General features: G+C 38.4%; 2 protein-coding genes across 3 annotated transcripts; both read left to right on the top strand.

The window, feature by feature from the left end:
• Nucleotides 1–2,796: 2,796 nt before the first annotated feature.
• Nucleotides 2,797–5,006, top strand: inafm1 (InaF motif containing 1). Its single transcript, XM_012969742.2, has one exon. The coding sequence runs from the start codon at nt 3,097–3,099 to the stop codon at nt 3,655–3,657; it is 561 nt and encodes a 186-aa protein (XP_012825196.1). The 5' UTR covers nt 2,797–3,096; the 3' UTR covers nt 3,658–5,006.
• Nucleotides 5,007–16,010: 11,004 nt separating this feature from the next.
• Nucleotides 16,011–21,131, top strand: c5ar1 (complement component 5a receptor 1). 2 transcript variants are annotated; one of them, XM_002941282.4, is made up of 2 exons: nt 16,011–16,077; nt 18,620–21,131. In XM_002941282.4, exon 2 carries the CDS (start codon nt 18,649–18,651, stop codon nt 19,699–19,701), a length of 1,053 nt encoding a protein of 350 aa, XP_002941328.2. In that variant the 5' UTR covers nt 16,011–16,077; nt 18,620–18,648; the 3' UTR covers nt 19,702–21,131. The 2 variants fall into 2 exon arrangements, with proteins under 2 accessions (XP_002941328.2, XP_031746700.1); XM_031890840.1 differs by lacking the exon at nt 16,011–16,077 and adding an exon at nt 17,529–18,051.
• Nucleotides 21,132–21,389: the final 258 nt, after the last annotated feature.

Genomic DNA, 21,389 nt, shown 5'->3' with positions numbered 1-21,389 from the left:
CCTATTATCTTACATGACCCGATGTTGGAGGGTACTGAGGTCTTGATGTTCCTTCTGGGAGTGTCTTCTCTCCGACCCTCACTTCTCTCTAATACAAGTAAGGCTTCACTTTATACAGGTTTAACATAGATCATATTCCACTTAAACCCACCCATTTGCCAGTAATAGATATTATATTGTCAGGGATTGCCTACTATGGACATGGCTATGTATCAGCACAACCTTGTATGTAAGAGGTGTTACTGCACCATAGACTCACTACTTGTCATGTAGTAAAGTCTAGCAATATCCTATAAGGATGCTGATTCCCCTTATCTATTTCTGTTACAGAAGGCAAATTCCTATGACAGGCAAATGTACTGAGCTCGGAAGACCCAATCCTGTGATTTATATAAAAAAACATAAACAATATCTCTAACACAGAATTTTACATATAAAACCTAATACTAACTGGACATACATATAAATATTCATATATAAATGTATGAAAGGATGATTTCAACCTCTATCTTGCAAGGATACCAAAATCATCAGCCTTCCCCAAATGCCACCTGTCACTCCTCATTCATTCAGGGTTATATTTAACTTGTCCTTAGCTGTTAGTAGCTAGGGGTTATATGGTTAAGCATGGTTAATGGTTATATAAAGTTAATTAGCACTTTATAAATTCTAACAAATTCCAGTCTCAACAAGTTATTTGGAGAGATTCTGAGTCTCTGAAATTGAGACTGGAATGTTTCCTGACTTTAGTAATTCCAATGTACAAACTAGATTTCTGTAAATTGTATGAGGCTGAGGTATAGAAATGCATGGTGGATACCACTTTGTCACTCTGTTAAAGAATGCTTTGGCAATAATGCTGTACTTTTTGATTTAATGATGATATTGCAGAACTACATCAGCTTTGGTTTCTGGGCTTAAAATTAGTCTCTGGTGGTGCAATTTCTGAACAAGGAAGAGTTCAGCAGGCCGAGTATTCTTTCATATTACAGGAATTAACTTTGTCTTTAACCAGTTCAAATAAAGCACTACTTGGCTTGGCATCATAATGCCATTAATGATGTTAAGCTAATCTCAATTTTTAATATATTTTGGTCATTTTATAGGAAAATATGTGAGATCATCAAGCACAATGTCTGCCAATAAATTAATTTTACCTATTAAATTGCGATACATTCTTACCAGTGAGACGAACCCTGTAGGTTTTTAGCCTTACATAATACTTAGCTATATAGGTTCTGCAGAATGGTATGCCAAAGAAACACTAACAAACCAAATATGATTTTTAAGTGATTAATATTATAAAGATATTTTTTTACAAATAACATAAATCCCAATAAATCCACAATAAGAAAATAATGATACTATCACCAACTACACAATAAATACTATTCTAACCAGAAGTTAGACCCACCCAGTTACAGGCTTATGTATTATACAACTTCCCTTTTACTGGGAATCTACTATCTCTTTTTCCTGGCACTGACTTGGGCTATTTGGGTATTGATCTGTACTGGATCTTAGCAGTCTCTCCTAATTTCTGGCTTTGTGTTGCCTTCATTTAGTGCCAATCCACACTCACCAGCACACCCTTCGGCCAAACCTTTGCAAAGGATTTGGGGGTTTGGCTGGATCCTAAAATTGTGAATTCAGTGCATCCCTACTTACAAGTGTTTGTCCAATAGGTTACTTGACAAAAATTTCCATCACTTTCCAGAAACTTTTCAAACTAGATTCTACTGATCTGGGGACTATTTTAAAAAATAAAAACTGCACATTTTATTCTGTATAAAGACAGTTTTATATATATAATATTTAGACCTGTAAAAATAAAACTTGCTGCCAGCTATTGTTGATTGACAACCTCTAGCAGAACACCTAAATCCAGCATCTGTCAGTGTGGTGAGAGCTGTAGTTTAACAACAGGTAAACGGTATATGGTTAAAGAACCCACATTTATTGTATATTTTCTCATGTTTGGACCCCATCTTTTAGGCTTTGCTTTTGGGCCCCTTACTTTTAGTTTATTCAAAAATAAAAACAGTGTGCATTTTACAGATATTTTTTTAAAACAACATCACTCCAGCACCACTGGGTGCCCACAATTTTAGAAAAATAAGCTCTGTCTGCATTTGTATCCATGTATGAATAATGTCATCTACATAGAAATGTTTTATGGTTTAAACATCAGTCCAAAAGGGAAATATTCCCCAGCAATAATCACAGCAATACTTAGGCTGGAGAACAGGCCTGGCATGAGCTAATAGGTTTAATACTACTGGCATACATAATTAATGAATGCTTCCTTCCTCTGTAGGAGTGGTAATATTATGCCTTGGATGTGTTTAATGGGATCAAGATTTCAAATCATGTAGGAAAAAGTGACCAAGTGACAGTGATGTATATAATGGGTTAATATTTGCTTCCTCTAAAGAGCAATGTTACCTAATGGCGGTGGAAATTTCACATTATTCATCATATCTACAAAATCACTGAATATTCTTTAAATAGACTTCAAATCCTATTTTTCATCCATGCCAAATAGATTGTTATTCAATGTCAATATAAGCTATGTATACTGATCTCACACAAAGGCAAAATGTGTACTATACTTAATGAAATTATCAAATAAAATCATGCGTTCTGCACTTGCTCTCAGATGAATTCGGGTCTTTTAATCAGCACATCTGCTGCTAACAGCAATATGATGTGGAAACAGTTCATCTCTCCTGACGTATATAAAATCCATCCTCACTCCTGCTCCAGGGGGCATCCAGACTAGTCCAAGTACAGCAGTAGCTGGGGGTGTCTTTTAGCACTAACGTGTTGTGTCTGTGAGGATAATACTGCAGAAAAAATGAGCTTCACCCTGGGAATATCGAGCCATGTGGGATGAGCATGATGTACCACATCATCAGTCATTCTTTAACAATCCGCTGTATTGTGGGTTCAGACGTATTCTGCCATTTATTGTGATGATACAAGCTTCACTAACAGCCAAAGAAAGGATAATGATGCCCATTTGTGAAGCAGGCAGTGATGTGCATCTAGATCGTTTGTAACATTAAAAGAAGCATATTCTCCAGCTTGCAAACCATGACACAAAGAGATATGGATGGCATTGGGATGCAGACTCAGGACCTAAATTGTTCTGGGGACAAGAAAGGAAAGGCTTCAGGGGTTAACAACAAGCAGTGGGTGAGATTAGCGACTGTCGTGGCATATTTTCTATGCGTGTCTCTGGCTGCTGTTATTTTGGCTGTGTATTATGGCCTGATATGGGTCCCCTCTTCCAAGAACAGAACTGGAGATTTTAGTGGTGCTGTGCCCAGTCTGTCTCCAGCTGGACCCAACAAAAACTCTACAGAAATACAAGTCAAGAAACCTGTCTCTAATCAAGACATGAAAGGCAAGGACCTCAATGGCAGATCCAAACGTGGATTCAAGACTTTATTTGTTCAGGAACAAGGAAAAAATCTTCAAGATATTCACAGAACACATTTTGGAGAAAAGGTCTTAAAAACAAGCGTAAGAGACAGAAAGAAAGATAAAGGTTCGGTACAAAAATGTTCCTTTCTGAAAGGCACAGAGGAAACAGCTAACCCTGGAGAGATATCTGAAGAAGGAAGCAGCTTCCAACCTGAATGTGATTATTGATGGAACCATAACAACTAACCAGTCATAACTATATCTACAGACAGCATACATGGTCCAGTGCATGTAGCAGAGGTCTCACTTGGTCAATACTGTGGGTTACTTGTAATGAACTAATATAAACGTTTCCTTTTTTTTATAAATATTAGGACACATTCATTTATTTCTTTTGAAAATCTAGATTTGCCGATAATTTTTAGTAATATTCTGATTAGTAAGTATGGGCAATAGAAAACTTTAAACTCCAAAAATGAAGCCTAAAGCTAAATGGTGTGTGAGTGAAGGTTTATCTGTATTCAAGCCATTCTGCCTCTGACAAATGTAAGCAGAGGATAACATTGATGAATTATCCATTCATTTACTGAATCTATTTCCTGGTGGCTTTGGAAAAACACAGTTTGCACTGGTATTGGATGTGGCGGAAGTAGCAGGGATCAATACATTCATTTATACTGTGTGCCACAATTTCTACTAATTCATACACCTCCAACATCACTGCATCATGCTCTCTGCTTATTAGGTTACTAACGTATAAAATATTTTATTGCCAGACATGCAGGTTAATAACGGGGGATTTGTGTAAGTTCATAAAACAATATGTACCTTACATGTGCCAGTCTGTACACATATTCATCACTAATATTAATCATATATTTATCCATATACTTATAATAACAATACATTGCCTACTTCCAGCGTGTCACTTCAATTGTCTGTGTTTTTTCTTATGATTTGCTGTTTGTATATCCCCGTATCAACACAGCAATTGCTGCCATTTCATCCCTTTAAACCCCAAAATCCAGCATTCCCTCTAGGTTAAAGCTTTTGGCTTGTGGACACAAATTATAAGGCCAGCACCCACAACTAATCGTGGTGGAAAACAAGTAATTTAGTATTAGTGAATTCACCCACTTCTCTGCGCACGCACAGTGTACAGAGTAAAAGATTAATTGTGCCCTTGTGGCCAAAAAGAAATTTGAGGGAACGTTGCCACACACATATTGAGCCAACATCCTGCACGAGAAATTAGCAATAAACAAGATGCATATTTACATGGATGCGTACAAATCTAGTTTTAAAGGGTTAAGATGACAGCCAAAACAGTACCTGCCACCAAGAAAGGGATTATTATTTTTTACCCAATATGGCAGTTACAAGCATAATGGCTAGATTAGCTTGGATTTCATCTTCCTGCCAGCAGATAACTGGCAATACTAATACAGCAATGTATAGCACTGTATTGTTGTCTGGCAATGTAACTGTTATGTGTTTTAAGATGTAAAATCAAACATTAGTATTGCCTTTACTTTTGGTATCATATTAATGCCTATTAAAGATAAAGCACAATGGAATAGTACTTACTTTATTGTAAAAAGGGATATCCTTCATTTAAGCTGACCATACATGGAAAGATCTGCTCATTTGGCAAGGTGGGCAATATCGGATTGATCCCAATGTTCGGATCTTAGGCCAAAGGACTGGATCATGTTGATGGGATGCAGGTCCTTGGGGCAAGTACTGTATTAATGAGCTGATATGCTCCTCACCCCAAGGGCAAACAATAAATACCTATGTATGTGCACATAACTGCCTAAGGCCACCAATTTCCATGAAAGTAACTATGTGCCTAAATACTTTTAACCCATTTTCTATTAATTTAAGGGCCACAGACGCCAGGCTTTACATGTATTTATGCATACAATTTTTATACAGCAGCTTATATTCATACATAAAACCTTTGCTTGTTGTAAATGGCTTCCAGACCCAACTCGTAAACTAATTTCTTTAAAGTTCAATTCAACACCATAGACTGGGTGGGATATTGTTTAGGCAAAAGCTAGAAGTCATTTGATACTAACATTTGTTTTTACAAAAACCTGCACTTTGGCTTCAAATCAACATTTTTACATGTATTAATCCTAATATAACATACTTATATATAAAGACTGAGCATCCAGATGTAAATCAAGATAGATTTGTGTTTAAATCTGCTAATGCTCATCTATCCAACAAGAGCTCTAATCCTTCCCTACTGACCTACCTCGGTCAGTGATGCAAAACCAGGTCAGGAGAGGATTAGCATTATATCCAGGTCAATACAAATGATTGACAGGTCATAAGTGATTACTTAATTAATTGGATAACATTTTTTTTTTACATTTGTTTTGTATGTATGTATGTATGTATATCTTTATTTATAAAGCGCTACTTATGTACGCAGCGCTGTACAGTAGAATACATTAATACAAACAGGGTGTTAAGATAATAGATAAATACAAAGTATAATAATAAATACAGATAAATACAGCAGCAATAAGTTAAGAGTCGAGGACACAAGAGGAAGGAGGTCCCTGCCCCGTAGAGCTTACAATCTATATGGGAGGGTAACTTACAGACACAAGTAGGCAAATATAAGTGCTGTAGGTCACAGTGGGTGACACTACAATATAAGTGCCAGTTCCCAGATCAGGTGCTGGGCGAGTGCTCCAAAAGGTAGTCTTTAGTTTAGTTTTAAAAAGACTGGGGGAGGATTCTCTCCAGAGGAAATCAGGGAGGGCATTCCAAATGTAGGGGGCAGCCAGGCAGAAAGGTTTAAGACGGGAAACCGCAGTAGTAGTGGACCTGGACAGTAACATATAGCAACCTGGACCTGGACAGTAACATATAGCAACCAATCATCTGAAAGTAGAACAATGAAGAAGCAAACATTTGCTAATGTACATTTGAAAATCTACAATATTTATAAAGGAACCCCATAAATTAATAAATAAACCCAGCCTAAGGGCTCTGGCACACGGGGAGATTAGTCGCCCACGACAAATCTCCTGTGTCTCGGGCGACTAATCTCCCCCAAATGCCATCCCACCGGCAAAAATGTAAATCGGCGGTGGGATGGCATACGCGGCGGCGCGATTTCACTGAATCTCTCAAGGCAACTTGCGCGATTTCACTGAAATCGCGCCGCCGCGTGTGCCATCCCACCGGCGATTTACTTTTTCGCCGGTGGGATGGCAATCCGGGGAGTTTTGTCGCAGGCAACTAATCTCCCCATGTGCCAGAGCCCTTACAGAAATTTTTCATCATTTACATCAGTCCCTGCCTGAGTGCTGTGTCTGTGGATAGCACCCTTGGCCACGTCAGCAGTCTCTCCCTCCCTGACCAATATCTCATTAGGCTTTCCTAGATAACAATACCTCATTAGAGTTCTCTTATATAACAGTGGCAGCACAGTGACAAATTCAGTTTGCATGGTTTCATGGATTTAAGAGGCCTTCCATGTAGTCTTTTCCTAAGGCAAAGATTTGCTTTGTTTGGCAACCTGGCCAAACAGATCTTTTTTGCTCTTAAATGTAGTAGCAGTTTACCTTTAATTTAACCATTAGTATGTTATAATGGGGACTAACACACTTACTCAGATAGAAAAGTTTTTTTTGGTATTAAAATGTTGTTGCCAGACTTAATATAGAACTATTGATTTAAATAACCCCTTGGATTTGCATCAATAATCATTTGCCTCATGGAAACGTAGGCATTATCTGCCTTCACTCCCTTCTCATTGGCAGACTACCTTTCATAAATTTGATAAACTGAAAAGTTTGCCCCAAGAGCCCTTTATCTGTCAAAACCTCTTGTAAGCCACAGACCTTAAAAACAGAAATGGCTTTTAATTTGTGGTTTGTTGTGGGCTGCTATTATTACCCTTGCGTAGACCTTTAGGCTAAAACATGCCCTGCGGATTGCAGATGTTTTGTAGGGGAGCACCATATGCCCCTATTGGTCTGCTTCTGTTTCAAGCCGGCATTTAAAGTTTAAAACTTGTATGTTTGCAGAGCAAACCTGAAATGTGACTTTAATAACAATTCTATGTGCTATAATATCATACTGTTAAAGTGAAGCAAGAGAAAGATTGCCTCAGAATTTACACAAGTTATTAAGAAGGATGTGGTTTTGTAACGCAAGTTAAACGGAACAAAAAGTACATAAATTAGCAAATCAGTGGATAGATAAATAGATACTTACCAGCCAAAACTTTTTTATGTAATAATGAAAGAAAATAATAATAATATTTTTGATTATCTTTTCACTGTTCATGGAATATGGAGTGCCGGTCCTCTTTCTTCACTTTGAATATATATATATATATATATATATATATATATATCTTATCCTGATTCCTAAAACAATGTAGCAGAATCCTGCTCATTAATAGACCTGAAATATAACTGACTTCTGCTATATTTCAAGTGTCAGAAGCAGGGACGAGTGAAGAGATTACAAAAGTATAAATAAATACTTCTGTTCAGTTGCTATTACGTTTAAAAATGACTTTCAAATGATTGCATTTTTAAAATGAACATATGTTGGAAAGTTTCTTAAAATTAAGGTCCCCAAACACGGGCCGATTCTGGCTGCCGATATTGGTCCCTTAGACCGAATCGGCAGCTAATTGGCCGGTGTATGGGCACTACCGACGTACCTGCCCGACCGATAACGGGCTTGAAATCGGGCAGATCTCGATCGGGCAGGTTATTAAATCTAGTCGAATCGGCGACCGCATCAACCGACTTCTCCTATACCCGTCGTTATAACTGGCGACATCACCAAGCGAGCGGATCGGCCCGTGTATGGGGACATTTAAATATTCCTTTATTATGCAAACAGACTTTGAGTGGAGGACCCCTCTAATGTGCATCACAATGTGATGTTGCTCTTCTCTGGAGTAATGGAAAGACAAACAGTTGTGCTTCATAGTCAACATTTAGAGAGCTGTATTCTCTGTCCAAACCATCAACATCTAAGCCATGAGCATAAGATCTATAAGGTTAGATATTTCATTAATCAGAACTGTTCTCTCTGAGACAAGTACATTTACATGTAAAGGAAGTATTTATTCATGTTTGGAGGTGTACATTTATTCTATATGTGATTTCCATAGTACACTGAGCACATTTCTGGCATGAAAATATTTGCCAGGCACATTTTCAAATTAGATTAAATCTTGCTCATTAATAATGATAATTATTTTGCGTTGTTCAGTAAGAAGATGCTCCTGGTAGTAGCATAAGATCCCTTTTCACTTATTCTCTTACTTTCTTAAAAATTAATTTAGATAGAGTTTATTAGAGTAGCACAGATAGGAGAAGAACAAAGAAAAGCCATATCCCCATCAGTGCCTTTGGTTTAGGTAAAAATGGTCTCAAATGTCCAATGTTAATTCTATGCCAACGAGCACTGATGAGTGTAGGAAAGGGTATTGGGTAATGTTTCATGCTCAAAAGAAATCCAATTGTAATCCAAAGGTGTCTGCATCACTTAAAGTACCTGTCCTATAGCCACTGGAGGAGTTCTCCATGTTTCCTCTTTTCTCAAAAAAACAGTACTTGGGACTAGAATGTATTACTAAAGGTGGAATATTAGCTTTGTTTTTAATACTATGCCCTATCAAGTAAACCATATTTTGGAGCTGAGTTTTAGGGACCCTCATGTGGTGGGGCAATTAACAGAAATAGGAGTAGTCTAATTGCCCTGTCCTAGAGGCCCCCAATTATTGTTCTGCAGACAGGAAAAAAAAATTTCACAACCATTACAAAAGGGGACCCCGACAAACTTTGCTTTGGCCCACACTGCTCTTCTGTGTCCAGCACTAAATTCAGTCCTAAATTTACTGAAGGAAATTAAAGGGGCAGTTCACAAAACATTAGCCAATTATCTGGGCATAAATGCAGGATCACTAAAGGGAAGCAAGAGTGTGTCTATTAGTGCTCAATCAGGCAGCATTTCTGTCCGAGGAAATATCTGCAATTTGCATCTTGCTCAGAATATAAAATCTAGCGTAAGGCGCACAGCATCAGGTACCTGTACAGATAGGGCTCTAATGAAGGGACTCTGTTGTGGTCTGTATCCTCTACTTCTCTCTAAAAGTAAGGTGGTTGGAGAAGGTAAACCTATGCGCCTCTATGTGACTGCAACTCTTGAACAAAGTGCTATCAAATGCAAGCAGTGCTCTATTTAAGGGAGTAGCTGCAATGCAGTGCAATGGATTGTGGCAATACAGCAACAAAGAAAGGTAGTGTGCAAAGTGCAAAAAACTGCCATTTTTTTGAAAATGGAAAATAATTGTGTCTGTCTGTGTAGCGGTGCTCCAGAGCCCTGTATAAATGCCTGTTTGGGGGAGGTGTTAGGTACAGGCCACCCTTGGGCAGCAATTGCCTCTTTATGTCAAATGCACCATCATAGGCATAAGAGTTTAGCTGCTCTACACCGGCACTAAATGCAAATGCCAGGTGCAGGTTAGCAACCATTATGGCACATGCACCTTGTATTATTAAATAAGCCCTATTACACATAAACATCGTTGAAGATGAAGATCATTGTATGTACTATGCTCATCATAATAATAAATGATGCTCTGAACTAGGACTAGTAGTTTAGCAGTGAACAGGGTATATTCTAGTTATTACTGCAAATTGTGTACCAGGAATCATCTGACTCAAGCTCCTCTGTTTGCCTTTAAAAAAGATAGAAAAGGATCTCATTAATCATAGATGTTATTAATCATAGTCATGTGTGACATGGAAAATGCTTGCTTTCACCTATGTCAGAAAAATGAAGCTTCTCAAAAATATAATGCTGATAAATTTTAATCAATTCAAGGAGTATTTTAAGGAGAATATAGAGTAGATTATACTAAGATTTGTAAGGGAATGCTAAATTAACTGCATATACAATAATGTTTCTTGGCTGCTGATATCAGTGTAAACAAACCTTTATATCATCCATTAATGTGCAGTGGGAGAGTTACAGGTGGGTTCCACTGTACATAGAAAACTAATGACTAGTGACTTATCATTTACCCGGAGTATTTGAAATCTCTCCAATAACCATGCCTGATACTAACAGTATTTCTACCACAGTATTTAATCACAGGTTTTGAGTTACAGTATTCCATGGAACTACTGTTCAATACAAATACATGTCTACCTCAAGGTATTTCCCACTAGATGTGTCAGCACTACCTCCAGCTGAAACTAGCTAAAACAGAGCTCATGGTCTTTCCATCCAAACTGGTCCGTCTCCTTCTTTTACTATGACTGCAGATGGCATGACCATTAATCCTGTTGATTTGACTCTGTGTCTGGGGTTGATTAAACCTTCTGTTAGTGAGCAATAACTTACACACACGTAATAATAGAATCAAATAGATTTCCATATCTTTGTATGATTATAGTTACAAGCGTAGCCAGTTCTGCATCAATTCAGCACAATCAGGGAGCCCCACAGGCTTTGGTACAAGACCTTCAGGTTCCTGATAACCAAGTGATGATCCAAATGTCCCAGCACTCGTTCAGGAGTCCTAGGCGAAGCTACTGACACATGGTGGTGGCTCCCTTTTATACCAGAGATGTTAGCAAAACCCCCAACACCAAGTGCTGACTTATTGTGCAATATTGTGTACAAACTTTTGTCATGAACAAAAGATCTAACCAAACAATTTATTAACTTTGTAGCAGGCCTTATTTATTACAATATAATGTACTGTTGCCCTGCACTGGTACAACTGGTATGTTTTCCCCAGAAAGACTTCTATAGTATATATAAATAAGCTGCTGTGTAGCCATGGGACAGCCATTTAAAGGAGAAAATGCACAGGTTACATAGCAGATAACAGATAAACCCCCATTATATTCTACAGAGTTTATCTATTATCATCTATGTATCCTGTGCCTTTTCTCCTTTTTTTCCAGCTTGAATGGCTGCCCCCTTGGCTACACACCAGATGCCCACTGTACATAGGTTTATCAAAGCACATGGCACTTAGAGACCCCAAATATACCTTGTGCACACTAATTTCATGGCTTACCTTTACCTAATTCATAAACACATGGCAGTTTTATGAGGGGTAGAAGCTGCAGAAATGTAGGGTGACCCCTAAAAACCATATATTTTTGGAAAGTACACATTCTGACAAATCCAACATGGGTAAAGAAGACTTTCTACACCAAAGTACCAATCTGGAAAGAAAGCCCCCTGTCAGTGTATTATGTGCCGTAACACCCCCAAACTTTACAGAGAGCCCCAGAAAACCATATATTTTTGGAAAGTACACATTCTGATAAATTCAAAATAAGTTAAGTTATTTTTCTACACCAAAGTACCACATGGCAAAGCTATGCTAAAAAACAGATTAGGAATACTAATACAGGGATAAAAATGCAATAAAACCACAAAAATTGTGCAAATTTGTGAAACAACAAAAGAAGTCACACAACAGTGTAATTAGTGGTTAGAATAGCTATCCGATAGTCACGCTGCCAAAATACATTTTTTAGGGAAAAAAACTAAAGACAAAGGGGTAAAAAAAATACGTAAAAAAAAATTGTGTATACATGTGTGTACATATCTAAAATTTGTGTGACAGTGTGTAAGTGTGTATATAATTATGCTAAAATGTGCTAAAGAGTGCTAGAGTGTGCAAAATAAAAAAACTGTGTGTAAAAAAAAAAACTGTGTGTAAATGTATGTATTAGGAAAATAAAGAGCACTTACCATTAGAAGGTCTCAGGGATCGCAGGCAGGGGTCCTCTCTGTTGTCCTTCCAGCACAGGAAGTGCATGGGTGGCGCTGGGGGGGGGCAAGGAGCAGGGAAGACACAGGACAAGCAGCAGACGCAATGCGATCGGGTCTGCTCCTTGTAGGTCCATGCTGTGATGCGATCGCACGTCCTGTTCTGGGGCACGGAAAAGCGCACGCATCCTTTTAAACCGGCACGATACATGACATCATCGCGCAGGTGCGAAATTCAAATATTTAAAGGTGCCTAATCATATTTTTATCGCCCGACTGCCTATTACTCACGGTATCCCAAACCCAGAACAAAAGCCAAGATCCCAGTCAGAGCTCACTCATCTGCCTATAACAGCCACCTTTCACTTTGGGAGGAGCCGTCCGCTACTCGGGTGCCGCCAGGACTTATTGTGAGAGAACCAGGGCAAATGTTCTGGGCAGGCGAGGGAACCCAGTGTTAACGCAAAGTTAGGGAGAGGAGACGAATATGGAGGTCAAATCTGTGCGGGCAACAAGGTACAGAGTTGAGATCCAAAAGGCGTAATCAGTAAACAGGCGAATGGTCAGTACTGGCAGCAAACAGCGAAGTCAAGGTCAGGCAAGGGTCAAAACACGAAAAGGCAATCAAAGTAGACAATATCAGGAACCAGGAAGCTAAACCGAAGTTGGGCGATGAAAATATGCTCAGGCGTCTTTAAATATTTGAATTTCGCGCCTGCGCAATGACGTCATGCGTCGCGCCAGTTTAAAAGGATGCACACGCACTTCCGTGCGCCAGAATAGGACGTGTGCATTGGCTCGCATGAAGAGGCGGGTGTCCCCACCTAGAGAGCGGCGGGCGTCCCCGCTGCCCCGCTAGACCACCAGGCACTGTTACAACACCTAAGTCCAGGTCTAGACTAGGATTCAAAATAGGCCTTGGTATTACAAATATACAGCTTCCCAAATGGTCTACACCAGTCCATTAAATAGTGACTGTCTATGGCATCTTACTGCAGCCCATCCACAGATTGTTAGTTTGGACCGGCCTAAGACTCCCATAGGTGTCTCCTGAGAGGCAACCCAAGGTAGGTGAGATTCTGGGATTTTTAATTCACAGGTATAGAATAGGTATATATAAAAGAATATAGAACTGTAACATCAACTATTCTGTGTAAAAATATCTCCACCCTGCAGTTTAACAGTTAGCATTCTATAACATAAATGCTGTCCACACGGAACATCTCATGCCACTTGCAAATGTTATCTAATCTTGCAAAGCCACATTTACCTCTGAGTCTTGTTATATAAGGTAAGGTTCTGGTAGATAAAACTACCAACAAGACATAGAATTATAAGCTGATGTTCTAACACTAGGGTTTTTTTAAGGCAGGGTCAGATATCAGCAAAACCCTTTTTTCTTTTTTGTTGGAGCTTGTCAGTGTATTGCCAGTTTCTATGCATAAACAGTGTTTTATATGAAATAAGATTTTTTTGTTTTTGTAACCAGGACAATATTTTTGCTTTGCTGTGCAATTAGATCGAAAAAGGGAAGCAGCACTGAGTTGCTATACTGAAAAACTGCTATGGTAAGTAAAACAATAGGATACCACACACAGCAGGGTGAGGTTCTTAAGTCAGCCTGTAAAGGTCCCCATACACGGGCCAATTCTAGCTGCCGATATCAGTCCCTTAGACCGATTCGGCAGCTAATCGGCCCATGTATGGGCACTACAGACGGGCCTGCTCGACCGATATCTGGCCTGAAATCTAGTCGGATCGGGGACCGCATCAGCTTGTTGATGTGGTCCCCAGACCAACTTTGCCTATGCACGCCGTAATAATTCGATCGTTTGGCCCCAGGTCCAAACGATTGAATAAGCCTGGATTCTCCCAATATCGCCCACCCGTAGGTGGGGGATATCGGGAGAAGATCTGCTCACTTGGCGACATTGCCAAGCGAGCAGATCTTAAGGTGTATGGACACTTCAAGGCAAGTAATATTCATGCCTATTGCCAGACTTAGTTTATATCATTTGTCACAGAGCTGTTACCTTCAGTTAGTGTTGGGTGGTCAAAGCAGTGCTGCCTTTGCCCTGTGGGGCAGAAATTAAGATATGGGGCATCTGTGGCAACCTTATATGTAAAACATTCCCTTTCTCCTACAGACCTTTTAACATGTTATATTATACTCTAAGTTAACCTTATTCCAGTATTTAGGGTGTGAGATAGGTACCATAGGGGATGGAGAGGGGATCACTGGTGCAGTTTGATCCATATACATTTTTGTACAGTTAATCCACACAATTTTAATATAAGATGTTTCAACTGGATGACTGTGGACAGTATATAACCTTACAGGTAATTTTTATGGGCCTCATACTGCTAGTAATTTCTTTAAATGGTTGTATTGTTTTAATTAAATCTTTTTACATTTTGTTGGCAAGCAACACAGAGAATAAAGAAAATCTTTTTTGCAACTCTTGCTCTTGTAAAGAGCCACTAAAGCTAAAACAAACATTTTTCTACATTGATAAGGGGATGCATAAAATTTGTCATATGTGGACTGCAAATGTTGTGTGACATTGTGTGTAGCTATAAGGAGTTTGATAAGTCAACATACACTGGCACCAGCACATGCAGTCTTGTGTCCTTATGCTCAGGAAGTGATGCTACTGGTATTTTGGCTAAATCCATATTTTGCTTTAGTTCTTTGTCAGCTTGGCCACGTTGCTGAAAAAGTGCCGATGTTGTCATTTTGGCTCCAGTCTCACTATTGAAACACTGATTCTGCTTTAGTTATTTGTCCAAACTAGGTTCTGTTTTAGATTCGTTAGCGTTTTAGAACCTTGCTGTTAACCTTGAGTACCAATTTCTCACTATTGATTCAAATTTGAAGGTGTTCTGCTTTTCTCGACCTCTGCCTGGAATATGATGATGCTGTTATGCCACTTGCCTCAACCTTTTGCCTGCCTAACTACTATTCCTGTATATATATTCTTAAAGGAACAGTAACACCAAAAAATGAAAGTGTTTTAAAGCAATTAAAATATAATGTACAGTTGCCCTGCGCTGGTAAAACTGGTAAGTTTTCAACAGAAATGCTACTATAGTATATAAATGAGCTGCTATGTCAACACGGGGGCAGCTATTGAAGCTGGGAAAAAGGAGAAAAGGCACAGGCACATAGCAGATAACAGATAAACTTTGTAGAATATAATGGGGTTTTAACTGTTATCTGCTAAGTAACCTGTGCCTTTTCTCCTGTAAATGGCTGCCCCCGTGGCTACACAGAAGCTTTATTTATATAAACTATAGTAGTCTTTTTAAGGAAAACACACCAGTTGTACCAGTACAGGGCAGCATTACATTATATAGTAATTACTTTTATACACTTTCATTTTTTTGTGTTACTGTCCCTTTAAACAGGACCCTTCTCCATGGTAGGGAGCTGTTCCATCCAGAATGTGTGGGTTTGTTTAGATAACAATCTAAACAACTCTTTTGTGCAACTCCTTTTTCAGTCATAAAGAACAGGATGACTGCTGTTTTCCTGACAGAAGTAATATGTATTTAGACACAGGAGTGCCTGGATCTATTCCCTATTACCAGAAAGATGCCTATAATTTACTAGTATTACTGTTTCTTCTTTACCTCAGTACCACTTTATTCAACATCACAAATTGTTTTCACAAAAAAATAAGAACTATTTTATTTGGAAGATAGTGTGTTGAAATTATGCAAGGTTTTGTTGGATAATGTAAAGGAACAGATTGCAGAATAAGCAGAAGTACTTCACTTCCTTTATTGCATAGTTCTATTGACTATGTGTTCCTGGACAGTGCAACCAGCACTTTCAGACAAGCACCAGCACTATAAGTAAGTTAAACATGTTCACTCCTGTAACCTAGTGTATTTTTAGTAATTAGCTTTATAACAGTATTGTTTTTCTTTATAAAGCTTTACAGATTCTGAGGACTCCTAAAAAAGCAAAAAAACTTAAAGGATTTTGTGAAATTAAATTTACCTGGTTACTGGTATGGAATCTGAAAATTAGCACGGGGGGGGGGGGGGCAGCAATTTCAATATCAATTTTTATAAATATGCTTTGAGGGTTACAGTAAAGTATCACATTCTTCATATTATAAATATGTTTTTATTGAGCTGCCTATGTCTAAAGGCAAAACAGATACCTGGGCTTTCATAAATGCAGAAAAGGTATTACTCTTTGTTTATTCTACAATGTAATTTATCCATATTTGAATCTCTTTGGGCAGCTACTTACCATAACTGAAACATTATGCCTGGCGCAGTCTGGTGTGTAAAAAGTACCTTTTAATTCACACTATGCTGTTTCTGCAGGCTGTTAGTATTCCATGTGTTTAACTGCAATCATGGTGAAGACATTGCAGTGCAGCTGGTGAAACCCAGTACCTTGTAGGATAGAAATAACAATTCTATTCAGGATGAATCTAGACTTAAAGGAACAGTAACACCAAAAAATGTATATATTTCAAAGAAATTAAACTATAATGTACTGCTGCCCTGCACTGGTAAAAGTTTTGTGTTTTTTTTTCAGAAACATTACTAGAGTTTATATAAACCCTGGTGTGTAGCCATGGGGGCAGCTATTCAAAAGAAGAAAAGGCACAGCTTATATAGCAGCTAACAGATAAACCCTGTAGAATACAATGGTGTCTTATCTGTTATCTGCTATGTAACCTGTGCCTTTTCTCCTTTTTTCCAGCTTGAATGGCTGCTCCCATGGCTACACAGCAGCTCATTTATATAAACCAGGGATCCCCAACCTTTTTTACCTGTGAGCCACATTCAAATGTAAAAAGACTTGGGGAGCAACACAAGTATAAAACATGTTCCTGGGGGTGACAAATAAGGACTGTTATTGGCTATTTGGTAGCCCCTGGTATCTGGAAGCCTACAGGATATTATGTTTGGCAGTACATCTGCTTTTTATGCAACCAAAACGTGCCTACATGTCAAGAATGAAAAAATAAGCACCTACTTTGAGGCCATTGGGAGCAACATCCAAGGGGTTGGGGAGCAACATGTTGCTCACGAGCCACTGGTTGGGGACCACTGATATAAACTATAGTAGTGTTCCTGAAGCAAACACCCCAATTTTACCAGTGCAGGGCCACAGTACATTATATTTCAATTACTTTAAAACACTTTAATTTTTTGGTGTTACTGTTCCTTTAAGGGAGAACTAAAGCTTAACTAAAGAAGTAGGCTAGACATGTTGTACATTATGTTTTGGGCTTCTGTACCAGCCCAAGGCAACCTCAGCCATTTAGCAGGGAAAATCTGTGCCCTGAAATAAACCCTCAGTTACTGAGCTCAGGTGCCAACATTCAAAGTATTTATAGAATATAAATGTCTCAATATAGGCTGATTACTAATTAAGGCCCGCATTACATGACAGATCTGAAACCTGTGCAATTAGCATAGGCATTTAATAATCAGCCCTATAGCATCAGCTTTTATGACAGGCATATTTTTCTGCTTGATAGTCTCCTACAAACCCTAAGCTCAGCTTCTCAACTGAGCTTTTGCAGTATCATTAACACATCTAACAAAACCCAAGATGGTGACCCCCTGTGGACAAGTCTGAAGGCCTGAATCATTAATTAATAGACATTATTAAACTTAAAGGAAAGAGAGCAGTAGATTAAGGATGTATGTTTTGTGCGCATGCGCAGGTTTTCAGGCACATGATGCACGTATGTGATATGGTCTTGCTCCGGAAGCACTCAGTGGGTGAATGTCACATCTTGGGAAAATGTGCACCTGCCACAGTGCTACAGGAAGAATAGAGTGTTTTTGGAGTGTTTGGTAAGTGCTGTTTAAAATTGGTTCTAATGCATGGCCAATAGTCTTGTTTATGGGTTCCTTATGGGTGGTGCAATAGGTTCAGTATATAACATGTGGTATTTCTACCCATATTCATTCTTAGGTTTTAGTTCTCCTTTAATATTCTTAATATGCTCAAATTTTATGAATGTATAATTATTAAAACCTCAAGCATGTTTCCAAATTGAAGGGCTGTTACAAAACAGTAGTAGTACCTTACCAAGAATTGGATGTGCCACCTGTGTTATTGTTCATGGATAGATAAGTGTACTAAAGGCAGTGACATCATTATGGGTCAGTGCTACCCTGACAATAGCAGTGACAGTATAAATTAAGAAAACCACTGGAAGTTATAGTTATCTCTTTTAAAACAGGACACATACAATTCTGCCTCATGGATAATATGCAGATCCATACTGTACCCATACATCCTGATTTATGTATAATTTGCCATGTATTGTGATGATTATATGTTAGTTGCTAAGTGGTATAGCAATGCAATTTAATCATTTTTAGACTCTGATACAAAACATAATCTCATGCATTTTAGGGTCAGAAGACGCCACAACAAAATTAATAATGAATTTCGAAACTACACCTTCTTCAAATAACTCCCTGTATGACTCAGAGGACTCTGATTTTGATGATTTTTTGAACAAAGGAAAACCAACTTCTTTGTCTTCATTTCAAACCACGGCATTGTTTATCCTAAGCGTAGTGTTGGTCCTTGGCGTGCCAGGCAATGCCTTGGTGGTGTGGATAACAACCTGTGACATGAAAAGGTCCGTCAACACAGTATGGTTTCTGAATCTGGCCATTGCTGATCTACTGTGCTGCCTCTCTGTACCCTTTACAATAATGGAGATTGTCATGGGTCAGTGGCCATTGGGACTCGCTACCTGCAAACTGATACCTACTCTACTATTGATTAATATGTATGCCAGTGTCCTTTTACTGACTGTGATAAGTATAGACCGATGGTTACTGGTTGCAAAACCAGTTTGGTGTCAGAACAAAAGGACTGTGATAAAGGCATATTTGGCATGTGCCATAGTGTGGCTGTTGGCTCTTATTTTGACCAGCCCATCTTTTGTCTTTAGGCAAATAGTTGTAAACATTGTAGAAAAACATGTTTGTGTAATGCATTACAATATTTCTAAAGATCATATAGAAAAGGTCAAGCAATTTATTGCTATTTTCCGATTTTTAATAGGCTTCATTATTCCCTTTGTAGTTATCACTGTATGCTATGGTGTTTTAGTTAGGAAAGTCAGTGAGCGCTATAACAAATCTGGTAAGACAATGAAAGTAGTAACTGTAGTGATAATTGGCTTCTTTGTCTGTTGGTTCCCTTACCATATAGCTGGTCTTATAATAGCTACTCATTCATCCAATTCAGACCTTTACCAGAACACATTGAAAATAGACCCCATTTTGGTTAGCTTTGCAATTATTAACAGTTGCATCAATCCTATAATTTATGTTTTAGCAGGGCAAGACCTGAAATCCAAATTTAGGAAATCCATTAGATCAGTAGTGAAGAACGTACTGGCAGAAGAAGAAAGTCAGTCATTTGATTCCAAGAAGACAAAATCAAGTTCTGAGACAAAAAACACTGATACATGTGTGTAGTGTAAAGAATCAAGTACATTAACCAAACCTTGAAATCAGATCCTTTTTGAGATGTGTGGAGGAAATCAGATTAGTGTCTGTGGTGGATTATTCTCTGTCTGTGGGAAAGATATTTCCTTTATTGTTGGGGTCACTCAAGTATAACATAAACAGGTTAGGTCCTGTATTGAACATGCAAAAATACAACAAAAAAAATCTGCTTAAGTTTGGATCCCTTAGAAATGAACCCTGCTGTATATTGCCTGTTGATTCCTATTAAAAGAGAAAGGGGGTCAAATGTGCAGTGTTGGACTGTGATTTCCTGGGCCCACTGGTTGGTACAATCTCAGGGCCCCACCACCAGAGCCTTGCGGCCCCCTTACTGCTGTCATGGACCCCTCCTGTACTTGACGCAGGCCCTCCCACCGCACCTGATGCAAATTATTTATACCTCCACCCCAGTCCTCCTGGTGACTCCCCAGCCAGGTCTGATGCTGCATACTTGCCCTAAATTTTAAAACAATCCAAAGCAAAAGTGAAAAGCTTCTCCAGTGTCATAATAAATCTGCAATATTGTACACTGTAAGGGAGAGAACTGATTTTATATTGTTCTGCTTTTGGAGATGCTCGGGTGGGCAGGCCCTGTATTGTACTTTACATAATGTTCTGGACAACAATAAATATCAGACAGTGAACACGGTTCAGATCCTTTACGTCAGTGAATTGCAAACTTTTTCAGCTTGAGGTTCAAAATTGGCCTGGGCCCTACATAGGCCATACTAACAATATCTGCAATAGCATAATATGTATTCACCCCACATCATATCCTAAATGAGCTTCCCACTAAGTTTCTGGAGACAAGTTGTATATAAAAGTAAATTTAGTCATTTTATATATATATATATATATATAATATATATATGTAAAAAAGGTAAATATCTAATAGTATTTGTGTGACTTATTTTAACTCTTGTGTGTTTGGATACTTTACAACTAAATATAAAATATAATGGGATGACAAAATCATGTAATTTATTCAGATTTTGCCATGAAGTCTGTGGAAAGCTGTGGAAATGCAGGGATGCAGTTTGATTCTGGGCCCAAAGTTACCAGCAGCACTTGCCATTGGGAAGCAGCTCACTGGCATCAGGTCTGCGAGACATTGTCCTTATGGCACTGACTAACTGGTCAATGGTTCTCCATCATGAATCAGCTAATTCCATAGTAATGCAATTTAATGAATGTATGGGGTGGGATAATTTCATTTCTGTGTAATTAACTAAATGCTTAAATGGATTTTATGCAAAATAAAATGAGATCTTACATTGCCTTCTAACTACAATATTGTATTACCTCCCCACTAAAACCACTTACCAAACAGATGTATTTACATTCCAATTTACAAAATATCAAAGGAACAAAATACAGACTATTTGTGGTTCTTAAGAATATGCTTGAGCATATTCTTGTTTGCATTTTTCGCTGCAGTTTTTCTCGAAAAAAACCCAGCAAATTTGAATTTTGATAAATTGTTCCTTAAAGGAGAAGGAAAGGTAAGAACTAAGTAAGCTTTATCAGAAAGGTCTATGTAAATACAGCCATAAGCACAGTAATGCTGCACTGAGTCCTCTATCAAAAGAAACAGTATTTCTTGTCTCTTTTTTGCAAACATGATGTTCCAGTGTCTGACTTCCTCTCTCAGAAACAGC

This window comes from Xenopus tropicalis, chromosome 8 (assembly GCF_000004195.4).
Source record: "Xenopus tropicalis strain Nigerian chromosome 8, UCB_Xtro_10.0, whole genome shotgun sequence".
In the NCBI taxonomy this organism is placed as follows: domain Eukaryota; kingdom Metazoa; phylum Chordata; class Amphibia; order Anura; family Pipidae; genus Xenopus; species Xenopus tropicalis.
Note: the sequence above shows the minus strand (reverse complement) of the source record. Positions and strands in the feature narration are given on the sequence as shown.